At 37.0% G+C, this 16,575-nt stretch overlaps 1 protein-coding gene across 2 annotated transcripts in view; it reads left to right on the top strand.

Annotated features, from left to right (window-relative positions):
• The window catches only part of LOC108603750 (cadherin-87A), a 47,944-nt gene that overhangs the window by 16,708 nt on the left and 14,661 nt on the right, over window positions 1–16,575 (top strand). For both annotated transcript variants that reach the window (XM_017992824.1, XM_017992825.1), the window contains one exon: window positions 9,991–10,013. In XM_017992824.1, coding sequence (XP_017848313.1) covers window positions 10,001–10,013 — 13 coding nt within the window. In that variant the 5' untranslated portion in view covers window positions 9,991–10,000. The remainder of the gene's footprint in view (window positions 1–9,990; window positions 10,014–16,575) is intronic.

Here is a 16,575-nt window from a genome sequence, read left to right as displayed (position 1 = left end):
ACGACAGTTAAGACTAAGTGACGAAACAGTCGTTTCTGAGACTATAGACAAAAAATGAATTAGAAAAAAGCAGCACCAGCCCGCCTGTCGCGCTCCTATGCTAGAACGCTTGTGGGCCAGCATTAAAAAAGTCATTGAGTCTTTAAGTCTCAGTCAGCAAATAAAAGCCATTGAACTAAATGTGCATTATAAATAATAACTTATAATTATATAAGAAGCTGAATTTAATAAGTACTATATAAATAATTAGGTTTTATAATATATGTGTTAATCAAATACAATATACAATAACTAAATTAGGGTTATATGACTTTTATATAATATAGTGTAATATTACATTTTTATAGAGCTGCTAAAACTGAAACTCTTGTTGCATAGTTGGATCTGCTTATATTGATTTGATGATCGAAATATATAATCCTCAAGAGTCGCTCTTCCAAGTGAATTAAAATAAATAAGTGAAATATGAGCTTGAGCCGTGAATGGAACTGAGTGATAATATATTGTATTAGAGTGTTATCTCTAAATAGTAAATACATTGCCTAATTTAAATAGTATCATGCTCGCATATAGTCTCCATGAACATGACGCTATAACTTAAAAATTTGCAGCGTTCGCTCGTTTAAGCATCTAACTTTTTAATAACTTATCATACAACGTCTCCTATATAACTCTCAGTGCTCAATAGTATACATTAGAGCTACGATAACAATTACATATGCCATATAGCTATAGAGTACCAATATTATGCTTACAATTATATTAGTTAGAATATATGTCTGTGTTTGTGTAGATAATAAGTTTAACGAGATTAGACGTAGGCTAACCTAAGAACTAAGCGCAGCTGTGGTGCGAGCCGTGTATATTTATATATTTATATCGTTAGTGTGTATTTATGATTAAAGATAGAGCTTAAGACAAAGAAATTTAAAATCAGCTCGCTGAACATCGAATCTCTGCGTTCATAAGTCATAACGACCTAGATATATCTCGGAGTCGTTTGATAAATATATTGTATAATGTTAAATGTTTATACGAACGTCATAAATGAATAAACTACATCAATTATAATTAAACGTAGGCATAAAAATTAACCGGCATCATGACTCTAATAATATAATCTCATATATTATAAGAAAACTTGCTCTCAAATGAGCAACTTGAATTATTCAGACATATAAAAATATGCTTACCCTTGCTCATAAGTCATGTCATGTAATTTGATTCATTGCGATTAATGCTTGATGCTTAAATATTTTTAATAATTGCGTGGTTTAGGTTGTGTTTGTGTGTTTAGTGTGATTGATTAATGGTTAGATATAAATGGACTTTTGATGTCGCTTTATGGATTAAATAAAATTATAGTGAGTAATATTGACGGTTAGTCATTAGTAAACCTGCGCACAATGAATTTTATCGTGATATTCTAAAGTACAGGCGAATTATACTTATGCACCGTGCATAGTAATTGATATTAATAGTACTTAATATTAAGTATTATATAAGAGTAAACACTAGTATATAATAATCTCGTAAAATTATCTAAGAGCCCAGTTAAATAAATTCCTAAACTCTAGCAAGCATGTTATTTATTATAAAGAAAACTGCAATGAAATTTAAAGTCAAGCTGCATAACTTGAAAGCTTTTCAGCACGTTTTGCATGTTATGCTATTTGTGTGCCATATGTTATTGTTATTATTATTGCAATTGTGTCGCTTTGTTGTTGTTGTTGTTGCCACAATGCCACTAAACTAAGCCAAAATGACGACAGATAACGCTAATTATTTATGCATGTTGTGTTGCAACTAAAAGCAACACTTGCCGCTACACCCACAATACACTAAGCTGCCACGCCCACACACACACAGACACACAGAGACAGGCAGCGACGACAACTAAACATGGCCGCATATAATTTAATTAAAATGAAATCTCACATGGTGCAGCAGCAGCAGCAGTCTGAACTCTATGCAAATTATTATTAATTACAGCAAACGCGTTGACAGACGTAGCGACAACAAAACGGCGACAAATGCAGCTGTATGTGTGCGTGTGTGTGTGTCTTACGCTGTCAAGTGTCAACAGTTCATTTGCAGTTGTAGTTGTTGAAATGCTTTTGCTTATTTGTAGCTCTAGCTCACTCACTCACACTCGCTATGCAGTTTGTTTAAATAAAATTAAAAGTATTTGAGCGTTGAGCTTTTGCTTTTGTTTGCTATTTGTCTATCTATTAGCACAGTTTGCCACAAGTTTCACATTAGCTTACCAAAGCGTCTGTCACATTCTGTGTTGTGTGCATTGTTTGTTTGCTTGCTCTGCTCTGCTTTGGCTGCTTTGGCTGCTAGCAAATTAAAACTAAATAATGGTACCCCAGTTGGCCACAATCATTTGCCATTAGACTGCTGCAACGTAACCGTATTTTCTATCTCTGTGAGTCTCTTGGTCTGGCTGCTAATTAGCATAAGCTTTATAAAGAGCTTAATGCTGTAGCTATTTGCAATCATGGCCAATGCAGCTTAAGTTTGTTTAATTGGCTTCAAATGTGGATTTTAAGAGCAGAGAAATGTGTGTGGCAAAAATACAGATTTAATTATTTATAAAATGTTTATATTGTGCATCGACATATTTGTTTAATTTGCAGCTGCTACAATTAAGCATACGCAATATTAAGTATACGACATGTGCATATTATTTAATTTGCATCAAACTATGCTGTCTAAATTTCGTTTAATTGCAAGTCCTTTGACTTTTTGTTTACAGCTTTGTTTAGCTTTTTTGAAATTTATATTTTTAGCTGTTTGTAACGTCAGCTTGGATATGTCCTTGTCCTTGCCAATGCAAAATAACTGCACTGACAGCAATAACAACAACAAAGCGAGACAAGTCGAGAGTCGAGTCGAGTTGAGTCGAGCGTGGCGCGCGAGCAACGCGCGCGTAAAATAAACAAATTTCCGCAGACGACACTCGACTATGCAAACAGTAATTGCTGCTGCTGCTGCTACAGCGACGGTGTGGCATGCCACACAGCTTTACAGCAAAAGCTGCTGCTAAAATTTAACGTTCAGAATGAAACAACAACGCTAACGAAGCAGCAGCAGCAGCAGCCGCTTCAGATCTCTGGGCGTGTAACCAGAGTTGTCAGCAAGCCAAACGCGCGCGCATATTCCAACGCCAAATGCATTGCTGTAATGTCTGCAATGCTTGGGTAATGCTATTAATGTATGCATATGTTTCACACGGCAAGAACTGCGCATAAAAAATTACAACAGCAACAGCAACAACAGCAAAAAGAGCAACAAATTTATTTATGCTAAAAGGCGAGCAGTAAAAATACAAAAATATATTGTGTGAGTGGAAAATGTTTTTACCTTTTTTAATGGCAAACGTATGCCAAACACACACACACGCACGCACACGCACACAGCTGACAGTTACTTGATATGTGAGATGAAGTGCAGCAGCAGCAGCAAAAGTCGTAACAGTGAGCAGAGAATTGGAGTAGGAGAGAGCGTAAGAAAATTAAGTAGATAGCTGGAGAAATTGAAGTGAGAGCAGAGGAGATGATGAGAAATAAAACGTTAGTTTAAAATGCTTGCTGCTTATTTATTCAAATTAAAATACATTTTTGTTAGCTAATATTTTGTGCCTTTGCATTTGTCAGTCATTAACCATACGCAACGTTGTACGCGCCTATAGCCAAAAATCTGCATAGCCTAACACTTTTAGTTGCTTCAGATCTTAGCTTAAGGTTTTTATTTTTTTTTTAGCAGCTTAGGCAGCATTTAATATTAAACTGAGCACAATTTATGAGCATTTATGTTTATATATTAAAATAATGCACTGTAGGATGTTTATCTATATATACCGAAGTATATATTTATGTACATTTAATTTTTAATGCGCACTGTAGTTTATTCAAAAATAACAGAAAACAAACTGTTCCATTATCTTTTTTAGCCTCAACACTTTTAAATTAAATTCAATGCATTTTATTGCGCAACTGTTCAAACTTTTAAAAGTGTTTAAAAATCAAAGAAATTCTTAAATAATTGAGCAATTGCTTGAACTTCTGAGTTGAGAGAGAGAGACAGACAAACTCTCTTCGCTTTGCTTACATTCATTTTATGTTTCTAGTAGTGTAGTTTATTCAATTTATATATAAGCGTTTAGTAATAAATAGTAATAGTAATCTCTTTTAACTTCATGCCAAACAGTTTATTTAAATTCAATGCATATTATTGCGCAACTGTCTAATGCTTTTCGTCAAATTGAAAAGTGTTTAAAAATCAAATAAATTCTAAAGTGATTGAATGTTTTTTTGCACTGCTAGCATATAAAACGTTATAGGCTGAGTTGAGAGAGAGAGAGAGAGAGAGGCAGACAAACTCTATTCATCATTTTATCTTTCTAGTACTGTAGTTTATTTAATTTATATATAAGCGCTCTTTTTTATCCGCAACACTTTCAGTTTATTTAAAATCAATGCATACTCATGCACAATTGTTTAATAAATAAAAGAAATTCTAAAATGATTGAACGTTTGTTTGCACTGCTAGAGATAGAGAGAGAGGCAAGCAAATTCGCTCTCACGCTCTCTTTCTAGCTCTTATACACAAATATCAATTTCAATTCATAATGCGCTTTTAATAATTTAGCAGCAGTTAGAGCAGCAGCGCTGTTCAATTAAATTAGCTCTGCTATTGTTTACGCAGCTCAATTAAGTTGCAATTGCTAGTTGCTAGTAGCTCCAGTTGCTAACTGCAGTGGCCAGTGGCCAGTGGCCAGTGGCAAATGCAATTGTGGCTTTGGACAAACTCAAGTTTGCCATCAGGCTCAAGTGCTGCAGCTACGAGAGAGTGCAGTAATTGAATGAAATCCTAGTTACCAATAGTTGCAGTAGTAGCAAAAACGTAGCCACATGACATGGAGCTACGAGTAATCACACACACACACACACATACAGTGTATGAACATGCAACGACATGTTTAGCACTCAATTGATGGACTTGTTGATGTTTTTTTGGGGGGCGGCTTAGAGTGGGAACTGCATGAGTGAAATGCCAAGTAAGTTGTAGAGTGAGAGCCAAGTGCTCATCTAAAGCAATGTAGTGTCTACTCACACACACACACACACACACGCTGTGTGCAGTGTGCTGCGGTCAGGTGGCCTTTTGTTGTTGGCAGCAGCAGCAGCAAGTTCATGTAGTTGCCTCTTCTACGTTTACGTGTATTTCAAGCTGCTGTTGCATGCCATTGAAATTGCTGCCCTGCTACGAATATTTATCCGCTGGCTGTTTACTGCCATAGCGCACTGTACAGCAGGCAAACTCAACTAATTGTTGCTACGTGAACGAGAACGTGCTCACATTCTATGCCTCTGCAGTCAAGTCAGTGGCATAAAATCTGTGCCAAACGCTCTCGCTTATGGTCACATTATTAAAGTCTTGTCAGGCACTCAACGGTGCGGGGCCCGGACTATGGCACGTGGCTCAAATTGTGGGCATAAAACGGCAGCAAAGACACCTGGCCTAGCCTGCTGTGCATATTAATAAGTTTGGCTACAAAAAAAATTGCGCATACGTTACGTGGCCGCCGTCAAGTTATTAAACTGCAGCTAATCCTTGCTGCAATATTTGAATTCATTTCAATCATAAATGATTTAAACAGCTTAACACATTTTTTTTCCCAGCGTCGCGCCCAATTGTCTGCCCATACGTCTAACTGCATTGTCGCATTGCTGCATTGAATTGCCATTTTTTTTGGGGGCTGCCAAAAAAATAGTAAAAAACCTTGACAATAGTCAAAGCTGACGCCATAGTTTCGGTATCCTAACAACTGCAGTCAGTTGCCAAATTTAGTTCAAAAACATTTCTGCTCGTTGCTGCTGCTTTTTTTTTATATAAAACGTCGCTGTGCTGTGTGGCACGTAGGGCGTGCTAAATTTTCCACACGCATTCCTACTTTTGGCAACGATTTGCTGCCAGCACTACATTGACCAGGCACAGAGTCTGCCTGGGTGGCTGTCTGACTGACGCTGGCAGTTTGCCCAAAAAACAGCAGCAGAGACAAAAAAGCAGCAGCAGCAACAAACTCAGGTTCAATGCTTGCATGTGTGTGTGTGTGTGAAGTGTAACACTCGAACTGGCAATGAAAATTCTATACAAATGAAAATGCAGTTCGCACGAAATGGGCGCTTGTTGTTTTTTTTGTTTTTCTTTTATTATTTTCTTTTTTGTTTGGTCGCAGGTCATGGCGTTGATAAACGTCAACACGCGCCAGAGATTGAATTAGTTTTGTTGTTGTCAAATCGAAGTATAGAGTGCTCTGATTTTTTGCTGCCTGTCAATAGATAATAAATCTTATATATATAAATATTTGCTGTGTGTGAAATTAAGCATAATTGTTAAAGCAAATACAGCAAATCTGTTTACTAAGCATACAATGCGTATGCGTAATATTCAGTGCTTTGATTTTTGATTAGTTGTGTTAGTTTTGTTTATGTTTGCTGTGTGTTTTGTATTTGTGCATTACTCATACAACATGTTGGCCTCAAAAATACGTCACTAAACTGGCGCTTGCCTGCCTGCCACACAAACTGACTGACTGGCATTGACGTTGATAACTTGTCAGGCCATAGCAACATATATATATATAGTAGGAAAATGCTGGCTATGACCACTGAGCCGACTTGTCTGTCTGGACTGCAAAATTTATGTATTTATGCTTGGCGAGTGTGCAAACGCAATTTGCACTTTATGAATGTACAGACTCTACAATTTGTTACTGTAACTTGCACTAAAAATAGCTTGACCTATACACTCAAGCTCATCAATAAGTTAATTGAGGTCTCTCGCTTTAATTGCTGTTGAGTCTGTTGAACTTTTGCCGGCAGGTAAATTCTAACGGCACGACAACTCATTAATTTCTAGCTGTTAATCACTGATAGACAGAGACATAGACTAGAATTCTTTACTGCGTCAAAGGCAAAATGCAAAAAAATGTTTAATTACAAGCCAAAGCGCATATAGAGAGCAAACGAAGCGTAGCGTAGCCAGGCATGGCTTCAACTATGCTTAACTAACCGAAAAAAAAGGGCCACGACAACTCTGTTGTGTGTGTGTGTGTGTGTAAACCCCTTTGACATGAGCGACAAATTGCAGAAAATGGACAGATTGACAGCCAAATGCCATTAGCATTTCAATACAGCAAACCATATGACGAGTTCGCTTCTTTTGCCTTTGGCTTTACTTTTACCTTTGCCAGCTGTCGACCTTTGTGCTTTGAATCAGCAATGCTAATAACACGCGCGCTTCAATAAACTAATTAGGCTGTTTTTTCTTAAAGTTGCTAGGACAACAAGAAATTTGCTTAAGCATGTTGAGCTTTTAATAAACAAACAGCTCAAACGAAGGCAGACACATGTGCCTAAGCATTAATTAATTTATAAACAATTTGTGAGCAGACAGCGCTTAAGACTTGATTTAAACTATATTCAAAGTTTCACATTTTGCAATTAGTTTTATTAACTTCGTTTCATTTGCCCTTTTGGCCTGACTTGCTTTTTATTTGGGGTTACAAACTGCTGCTGCTGCTGCTGCTGCTTGACATTTCATTTTGTAGCTACTGCATCTAATACGGCTTAGAGAGTAAAACACTTTAGTAATTGGTAGCTTATTTCCTTAGTCAAAAGCGTGCATTCAAACATGCTAGACAGACAGAGGGACAGCTGTAAAGAGAGAGAGAGAGAGAGAGAGCGCAAGGACAGTGGCAACTCAGTTTGGATTGAGCTAAAGCCTTGGCTAACAGCATCACGATTATGCACAAAAGCTGCTGCTGTCAGTCTAAATGTGAAACGTCGCACAAATGAATCAAATGTTAAATGCCACACACACACACACACACACACAGACACATTAAGCAGGTGGTAGGCAGTGCTGCCCTGTGTACAGCTCTTGGTAAAGCTGCAGCTTTGACATAATTAAACGCATTTCAGTGAAGATGTTGCCAGTGCTACGTTCTTCATGCTAAAGGTGTCTGTCTGTCTGGCTTCATTGATGATGAAGCTGATTATGTGCGACGACTCGGTCGTTGCTGCTGCTGCTGATGATGAAGTGTGGCTGCTTTAACGTTATTACGTATACGCAGCTTAAAAAGATTTGTGCAGCATTTATTTGCTTTTTGAGTTATTTCAGTTGAAGCGCCTCATTTCAAGCTGAAGTGTTTGCCATTTTTCGTTGTTTATATATATTTTTCTACAGACGATAAATAATGCAGACACTTGGCACTTTTGTTGATTATGTGTTTGTTGCTGGACATTACGTATACGAGCAGTTGTCAACATGACTAGTATATGTATGCCAGCCATATAAGCTCCTTTATATATATATATATATGTAGCTCAGTTGTCTGTGCTTGCTCTGGGGGCGCAAAATGTTGATAACACTGATGACGTTGATGAAAAACTTTTGATTGATGTGGTGGCGCAAACTTTTGCTTGTTTGTCATTAGAAGGCGCAAATCAAATTCGCGTGTGTGTGTGTGTGTGCCAAAGGGTTCAGCTTGTAAAGTTATGTAGGCAGTTGGCACTTGTATTTATCATCGAATAGTTATGACAAACATATGACAGTTGGGCGCAAAAGTTACGCAAGTCGTCCTCGGCCACTTGAACTAAAAGTTGTGTTTACTAATTAAAATGCATGTTTGCTGTTTGCCGTTTGCTGTTTGCTGTTGCCTGCGGCCTACAAAATAATTTATTGCTAGGCTTTTAATTGAATTGTTGTTGGCAAAAGTTATTAATTAAAGCGCCAAGTAAAACTATAGATCATATATTTCTATAACAAGCAATAAATTTTGTTGCGCGCACTTTAAACTGCAATTTGGCAACCCTATGCCACAACCCTAATAGCTAATAGCTTTCTCGAGCACTTGCACTTGTATTTTTGGTATTTATTAATTTTCTGCTTATGCCTGTTGTTGTTGCGCTATAGATTTTCTTGCTACCTGTGGCATTGTCGTTGTGCTTTTGCTGCTGCTGCAGCTCGTTGCGGCCATTTATAACAAGAGTTTGTGCCTTGGCTTGCAACAATAATAAAAAGCTAAAGTGGGTGGGCTGGGTGGCCACACAATGCTACACAATTTTCCATTTTCTTGTTGTCGTCTCGCTTGTGCACACTTTGGGCGCTGGGAACAAAACTTTTCTCGTTATTTTTGCACATTCGTTTGGTTTTTATGGCTGCTGCTGTTGTTGCTACACTAATTACCTTGTTTTTCGCAGAATTAACTTTTCGATTGCCACAACAACAAGCAACAACAAACAAACAACAAATACTAAAAGGCACAAGTCACAAGTGCAGTTTGAAAATCAACTGCTCGAAAACAGTTCTTCAAATTGCAGCAACAGCAACAGCAACAGCAGCAGCAGCAGCGCTGCTTGATGCAAATTGTTTGTTGCCATTTTGGGCACTCAAATTAACTTTGCCCATAACCACGTAAAATTATGAAAAATATGCCAGCGTGGCAGTAAAGAAAAGTTATTGTTTGCCAAAGCCCACAAAATGTTGCATCAGAATGTTGCCAGCTAGCAAAAAGTGAACTGTGTCCTTGCAAGTTACTGGGTCAGTTGCCTTTAAGCCGCTTGACATTTGCTGTTGCTGTCGTCGACCGATTGACAATGTGTGAAATGCAAATCTTTAAAAGTTGTTAGCGCAAACTGCAGCTGACAAACGGAAATTAAAAAGCTCAATGCTGATAATAATCAAAGGAGACAAAAAGTTTTAATAGCTGCAGCGATTTGTTATTTGAGCAGCTCAAAAATTAAGTGAAGCAGAAAATTTAGTATAAAGCATAGAAATATTAAAACTTTAAATTAAATTAAGTTTAGCTAAAAATATTGCGTATACGCAACGTAGCAAATTCTATAGCATGAATATAAATAAATTTTTTATATTTTTAAACTACAATTAACATTTACTTAACTTGTCTCTTTGCAGCAACAGTAACATGGCAGTTAACGGTATGTTCAGCTCATTATTAACTTTATTTATTTATAAGCAATTTGTTTTTAAGTAATACAAATGTTTATTCTTGCTGCTGTTAACACTTCCTCACTCTCCCACTCTCTGTAGTAAAATCTTAACAAGTTGATTCAGTTAATTATTCAGCATTTTACAAGTGATTTTTGTTTTGTTTTGCTTTCTCTTTTCGCTGTTAAATGTGCAGCTTGCGCAAACATTTAGTGCAACTTGCAAATGTAATTACATTTAATTTTAGCTACAGCGTTTGGCCACTACCAAAAAGGCATCCATTATCCCCCTGCTGTCCATAACATTTTGTTGCACAGTCTTGTGCTAATCTTGGCCGACAAGTCTGCTTAACTCTCTACCAGTTTCAGTTGCAGCAACGCATTTGTCTGCTCTGCTCTGCTCTGCTCTGCTTTTATACAATTTCTTTGGCTCTTGCTGTGACTGTTTAAATGTCAGTTAAAATCCCATAAATTCTACTTAAATGACTTCTGTCTGCCGCAATTCTGTAGCCGCTCAGCTAAAGGAATTTACTGTAGCCAAAGGCTGCACTCCTCTCTCTCTTACTGTATTAACTGCAAGGATGCGCATAAAAATCTTGCAAAATCCTTTGTATATAAAAAATTTTCATTTTTTTCTTAAACGGAAGATAAGCATATTTGCTGTTTGCCAGCAGCTGCAATCATCAAGCATAAAAACAGTAACACATGCAACTGGACAATGGCCAAAGAATTGTTGGCCAACATTTCAGTTTGGGTGTTGCGCAAGTTTTGCTTGAAAATTGGTTCAATAAACTCATTAAATTGCAACAAACTTTGTGCGCTGCTGCAACTTTTGTAGCAAAAGAAATGAGGGTCAGTTCGCTATGCATTAGCTGCTTAATTGTTGCAGACACTGTTGAAAGCATTTGTCATTTATTTTGTAGGAGTTAATCCTCTATAGAGTTATAGCTGCTACAATTTTATATAATTTATAGCTGCTTGTGCTCGTTGCTTGGCCTTGGCTTGTTGCCCATTTTTGCAAGCCATTTAACATTTTATTTCTTGGCAAAGCCGCGACAAACAATAAATTCTATGAAAATTTTGGCCACATTTTAATTTGTGGCAACAGCAGCCACAAACAACACCTAGCAGCAGCAGTAGTAGTAGTAGTCATGGCGCTAAACCGCAGAATTTAACGTTGGCAGACAAGAAGCCAAGCTGCCACAAATGCAAGCCACAAAATTTGCAGCAAGGCGAAAAAAAAAAATAGTAAAATGAGTATGAAAATTTGCCAAGTTGAATTTGCAAACGTGCAGCAAAAATGTCAATTTATTTTTGTGTGCCTGCTTGCTCGAAAATTTACTGCGATTTTGCAACAAAAGCCTGTTGTGTTGTTGTTGTTGTAGTGTTAGTAACATGCCAATTTGTCAGCTGGCAGTTTTTGGTAGCGGCATTTGCTTTATGAAAACTTTGTTTACAACAAGCTGCTTTGCCTTGTATATAGAGTTCAATAGCAACTCAAAACGCTCCAAGCATTGAAATGCAAGTTTGTTAATATTAAGTTGCTTTGAAATTTGTTTTCAAAAGCTTTGCACTAATTGCAATTCTTAATGTCCAAAGTGCATAGCATACTTAACTGCGCTTAGCATAGCCATTAAAATTGTTGTTTTTTCGCCGCTTTACTGGCGCCACATACGTTAGCAACCATTAAGCAACAGCAGCAGCAGCAGCAACTCCGCAAACGCATCAATTTCCGCACATAAGCCAGGCAGCTTACTGCCATTGATATTATCCTTGCTGACTACAGCCCCAGCTGAAATGGGTTAGCAATGCAATAAAATTTCGTATGCGCGCACTTTGCAATTTCAATTTGCTTGCTGTGCTTGCTGCTGTGGGGGGGGTTTCGAGTTTGGTTTGTCTGCTCGTAATTTGTGTTTGCTGCTCATTAAAAGCTGTCAATTGTTACTGCTGCTTAAATACAATGCAGCCAAAGCTTAGAAATTAAAGTTGCTGTTGGCAATTTGTGAAACGCGTAGCCAAAAGCAAGAGCTAAGCTAAGTGTGTGTGTGTTTAATAGCTATGATGATATATATGGCTAGCAGTAGTTGAAGCTCAGCTGGCGCTTAATATAGTTTCGTATGTTCTGCTAACTCCATAAATTTCATTACAGTCTCCCTCTCTTTGCTCACTATCTATTTGAAAAAGTAACTACTAAACTCAGTATTGTTTGCTCTAACGTTGCAACATATGAATTTGTTGCAACTTTATTTGCTGTGCAAAGATTTCATTTCATTGAAATTTAAGCATAGAATTTATATTTTATTTCTTGCTTTTGTTAGCATTTAAAATCAAATATAAACAACAGCTATATAACGTTTAACAATTGATATAAATTATACTACATTTAAGGCTTAATAAGAATCATGCTTCCGCTTTAATTAATTGTTTCAACTTATGCGTCTTTTGTTATTGACAAAGGCTTATGGCTACTTTTGAGCTGCAGCCAGCCATGAATGCTGTCAAGTTCAATGCACCAACACAGCAGACAGCTGACATATGCACACACACACACACACACACACACACACACACACACACACACAGAGACAAGTCATTAAACTTAAAGGAAAGCATGTAAAAGTGTTAGCTGACTTGGGGTTAAACTGAAGTAATTTAAAACATGCCACATGCTGCAACCAATATAAAGCCACATTTTATTAGCACACTACACACACACACACACAGAGACAAGCACACATATGAGCAACTCAATAAATCAATATTTGCTTAAATTGAAAGCGAGTTGGGGGGGGGGCCAGCACTTTTATTCCCATTGGCTTCGAATGCAATTGTCTATAAAAATGGAATACAGTCAAGTGAGGGCCGCTGGTTTTCGCTTTTGGGGTTGTCACTGACATTTAAGGAAATGACAGATAAATTTGCTTTTAAAGGCGCTTTAAGTGCCTAGGGATTTGTTCACAAATGCGCCGCATGCAATTTATACCAAAGGGTATATCATTGATTAAATTGTTGTCAACTGGCAGCGACAGCGCCAGCGTATCTCTTGGCACATATGTAACAGCAACAGCAACAGCCACAGCAGCAACATGGCTCGAAACAAATGCCACAGCAATGCCACAACAAAAGTAAAATACACAAAATGGAAAAAGAAGAGATTGCCATGTCTCACACAAAATCAGAAAAAGGACGCGCACATCAGTTGACGCGCGCCGCTCTCCCTCTCTTTATATTTGATATATACGCTGCCCATAGTGGGCGTGTCAACAGCGCTGCCAAAAAAAAAAAAATACTCTACGCTGTTTTTTAGTGCAAATTTTTCAATCGCCTCGCCCGTCTCGCCGCTCTCCGCTCTGTCCAGCATATAAAAATATTTCAATATTGCTACAGATTTTTGTGCTTTGTGGCATGCGTCATTATTTGCGTATTTTGCTTTTATGTCAACAGTCAACAACAACAAGAAAATAAAAGCAAGCCAAACTGATCAAAAGCGTCTACAGTCACACAAAAAAAATGTGTGCCATGCTCAACCCTTTAAGCTGCTGCAAATTGAATTAAATTGCAGCAACATATATCAAGTCAAAAATCGTATATTGCTTTGCTATAGCAAATTTTTGTACATGCGCCTAGCACATTCAGCCAACGCAGTTACACATTTGCATTAAATTTCAATTGAATATAGTATATGTTTATTTTTTTTGCGCTTGTATGTGTGTTTATTATACACTTTGCAGTTGCCAGGCATAGCTAAAAGGTTGGTACACATTTGCAGCTACGCATGCTGCGCAAAGTTCTAAATTTACTAAATTATTTTTAAACAGAATTTTGAGCAGCAACTCAGCGTTTGTTTGCTAACTTTTAACTTTATAAATGTGTGTAGAATTTACGTTTGCTAAATTATATATATTAAATATACATATTGTATAACATATATATTATTATTATTGCGAGTAAAGTGCGATGCGTCCAAAAGGTCCCTCCCACTGGTATATGAGTTAAAGTTCCCTATCCAGCTCTATAATTTGTCCTGGTTTCAGGTTCCTCATCTGTCTTGTATCTAGGGTATGAGTCCCCAACTGATTAAGTCTGACTCTGCAGAGCGCAGGACACTCCTCCAGTAGGTGCTCTGGAGTTTCGTTATGCTCTAGACAGAGTCTGCATAAAGCATCGTCCACAATTTTTAGTTTTTGCAGATGTTTACGCAGTCTGCAATGTCCCGATAGGAAGCTCAAATTCAGACAATCGACGGTACGTACTGTGCCTGGCTACTAGCGATTTTTCCCACCAGTTCTCGCTTTATATATACATACATACAACGAATTTGGCTTTAATATATTTTGGACTTTTTTAAGTTAAAACTCACAGCTACAAATTTTTAACAAATTATGTTAAGAACTCGTAAATTCTATTGAAATTAAAGTATACAAAATTTTAGAACTTTAACTAATTCAGCTTTAATATATTTGAAGCTTTTTTTAAGTTAAAACTCACAGCTACAAATTATGCTTAGAACTCGTAAATTCTATTGAAATTAAAGTATACCAAATTTTAGCTTTAATATATTTTGAACTTATTTAAGTTAAAACTCACACCTACAAATTATGCTAAGAACTCGTAAATTCTATTGAAATTTATTCTACCCAATTTTAGCTTTAATATATTTTAGGCTTTATTTAAGTTAAAACTTATAGCTACAAAATTTTTAACAAATTATGTCAAGGACTTGAATATACTTTTAAGTTTTCTATTAGCAACTCATTAACTAGCTAATGTGCGTTATCTGCTCTATTGTTTTATAAGTTATGTTTGCTTCTCTAGCTTACCAAAGTGTATTTCTTCGTCCAGCTGCCTGCATTTGTAGCCTTAGCACTGTTAGCTCTGTGTTTTTCACTTGATTGCTTTGGTTGAGCCTGCTAAGCGCCAACTAAATCCCAAAATAAGCAGTTTAAAATCCGCCTCGCACAAATCGGCCCACATGAGCGACCATATGTTGTAAATGGTAAATGCTTGGCAAATCCGTCGTAACAACAATAATTTTTATTTTATTTAACGTTGTTTTGCTGCTTTACATGGCGGCAGCTGCCATTTCATAGAATTGCGTTTAATGGCATTATTTTATGCGATTTGCAAATGCAGGACTTATGTTAAGATGTGTAAGTGTGTGTGTGTGGCTTTTCATTATATAGCTGTTATTTTTTATTTGCTACTTTGTAGTTGCGCTAAGTTAAAGTAACAGACACAGTGACATATTTAAGTTAGACAAGCTAACAAGCATATTGTGGCTTAGTATAAAAAGCAGTAGCTTGCATTTTGAGCTTAGACTGCGTCTTTATATCAGTTATGCAGCTTAGCTGCAATTTGCTGCCAAGTTAATAGCAAATTTCTATTGCAACTAATTGACAGCTGCATTGCCATTGAGTGCGCCCACATAAACAGCAAGCTTAGTCACTATAAATGATGCTTATAAAATTGCAACAAATTGTTTTGGTTAGCAATAATTGGCAATGGCAATTAGTTCTTAGCTGGCATTATATATTTCATATCAATGAGTGCACTAACCCACTACAGTCTGCACATATACAAGTAGCTAACTGTGTGTGTGTGTGTGTGTAAAATACTTGTGGCATAAGTGCTCAGTGAAATCACTTGCAGGCAACTGCTGTTGCCTTGCCTGGCAAGGACTCTGTGCTCTGCACTTTGGTGACTTTCTTAGAACGTTGTCATTTCACAACGTTTTACTTGTATTTTTTTCCAGCTTGTTGTTGTTATTGTTTGTTAATACTTATGTGGCGCATAGTTCTTGCCACTGCCACTGCTGCTGCTGCTGCTTTTGTTGGCTATTTTGCTCACGTAATAACGATAATAGCCCTTATTTCGTTCATTTCTTTATACTTATTTTGTGAGCCACTTCCGTAGCTTTCAACTCACTCAACTAACACACACACACATAAGTTGTCATTGCTTTGGCTGTTTTTTTTCTATTATATTTTGGCTTGTCATGCTTGTAATTCTTTTACTGTCGTAATATTCATGTGCGCTGCTCTTTGCCTTTTTTTCATATCAAATGCGCTTAACTGTTGCCACACAATCAGTTACGTTGCCAAAAGCTTTTTGTGCCATAGAATTCACTCAGCATTTAAGTGATTTATATGCGCCCATTAAAACATTAACATAATCATATTCAACTGTTTGTAATCACGTAGCTCATCTACAGCATTACGTGCTGCCTGCCACTTTCACCTGCCACAGACTCTGTCAATTCAACTGACTTCATCTAAAAAAAACACTGAGCTTGGGTTGACCTTAATCTTAATCTTAATGACATGTTGCTGTGTCAGCAACTGCTACGCTTATCACTATTGACCTAACTTAAGCTACAGTTTCAGTTTTTTGCTACTAGTTGCAAGGTTAAGTGCAACTTGTTAACTTTAACTGCAATTCCAAATGTCAAGCGACATTGTTTGCTGCCTTTTATGTTTGGCAATTAGTTTGGAGCAGCTTAGTTTGAGCACAGCACTTAGCACTTAGAATTTAGTATATAAAATTTAAAACTTTT

The sequence above is a fragment of the Drosophila busckii genome, chromosome 3R (assembly GCF_011750605.1).
Source record: "Drosophila busckii strain San Diego stock center, stock number 13000-0081.31 chromosome 3R, ASM1175060v1, whole genome shotgun sequence".
Lineage (NCBI taxonomy): Eukaryota > Metazoa > Arthropoda > Insecta > Diptera > Drosophilidae > Drosophila > Drosophila busckii.
Note: the sequence above shows the minus strand (reverse complement) of the source record. Positions and strands in the feature narration are given on the sequence as shown.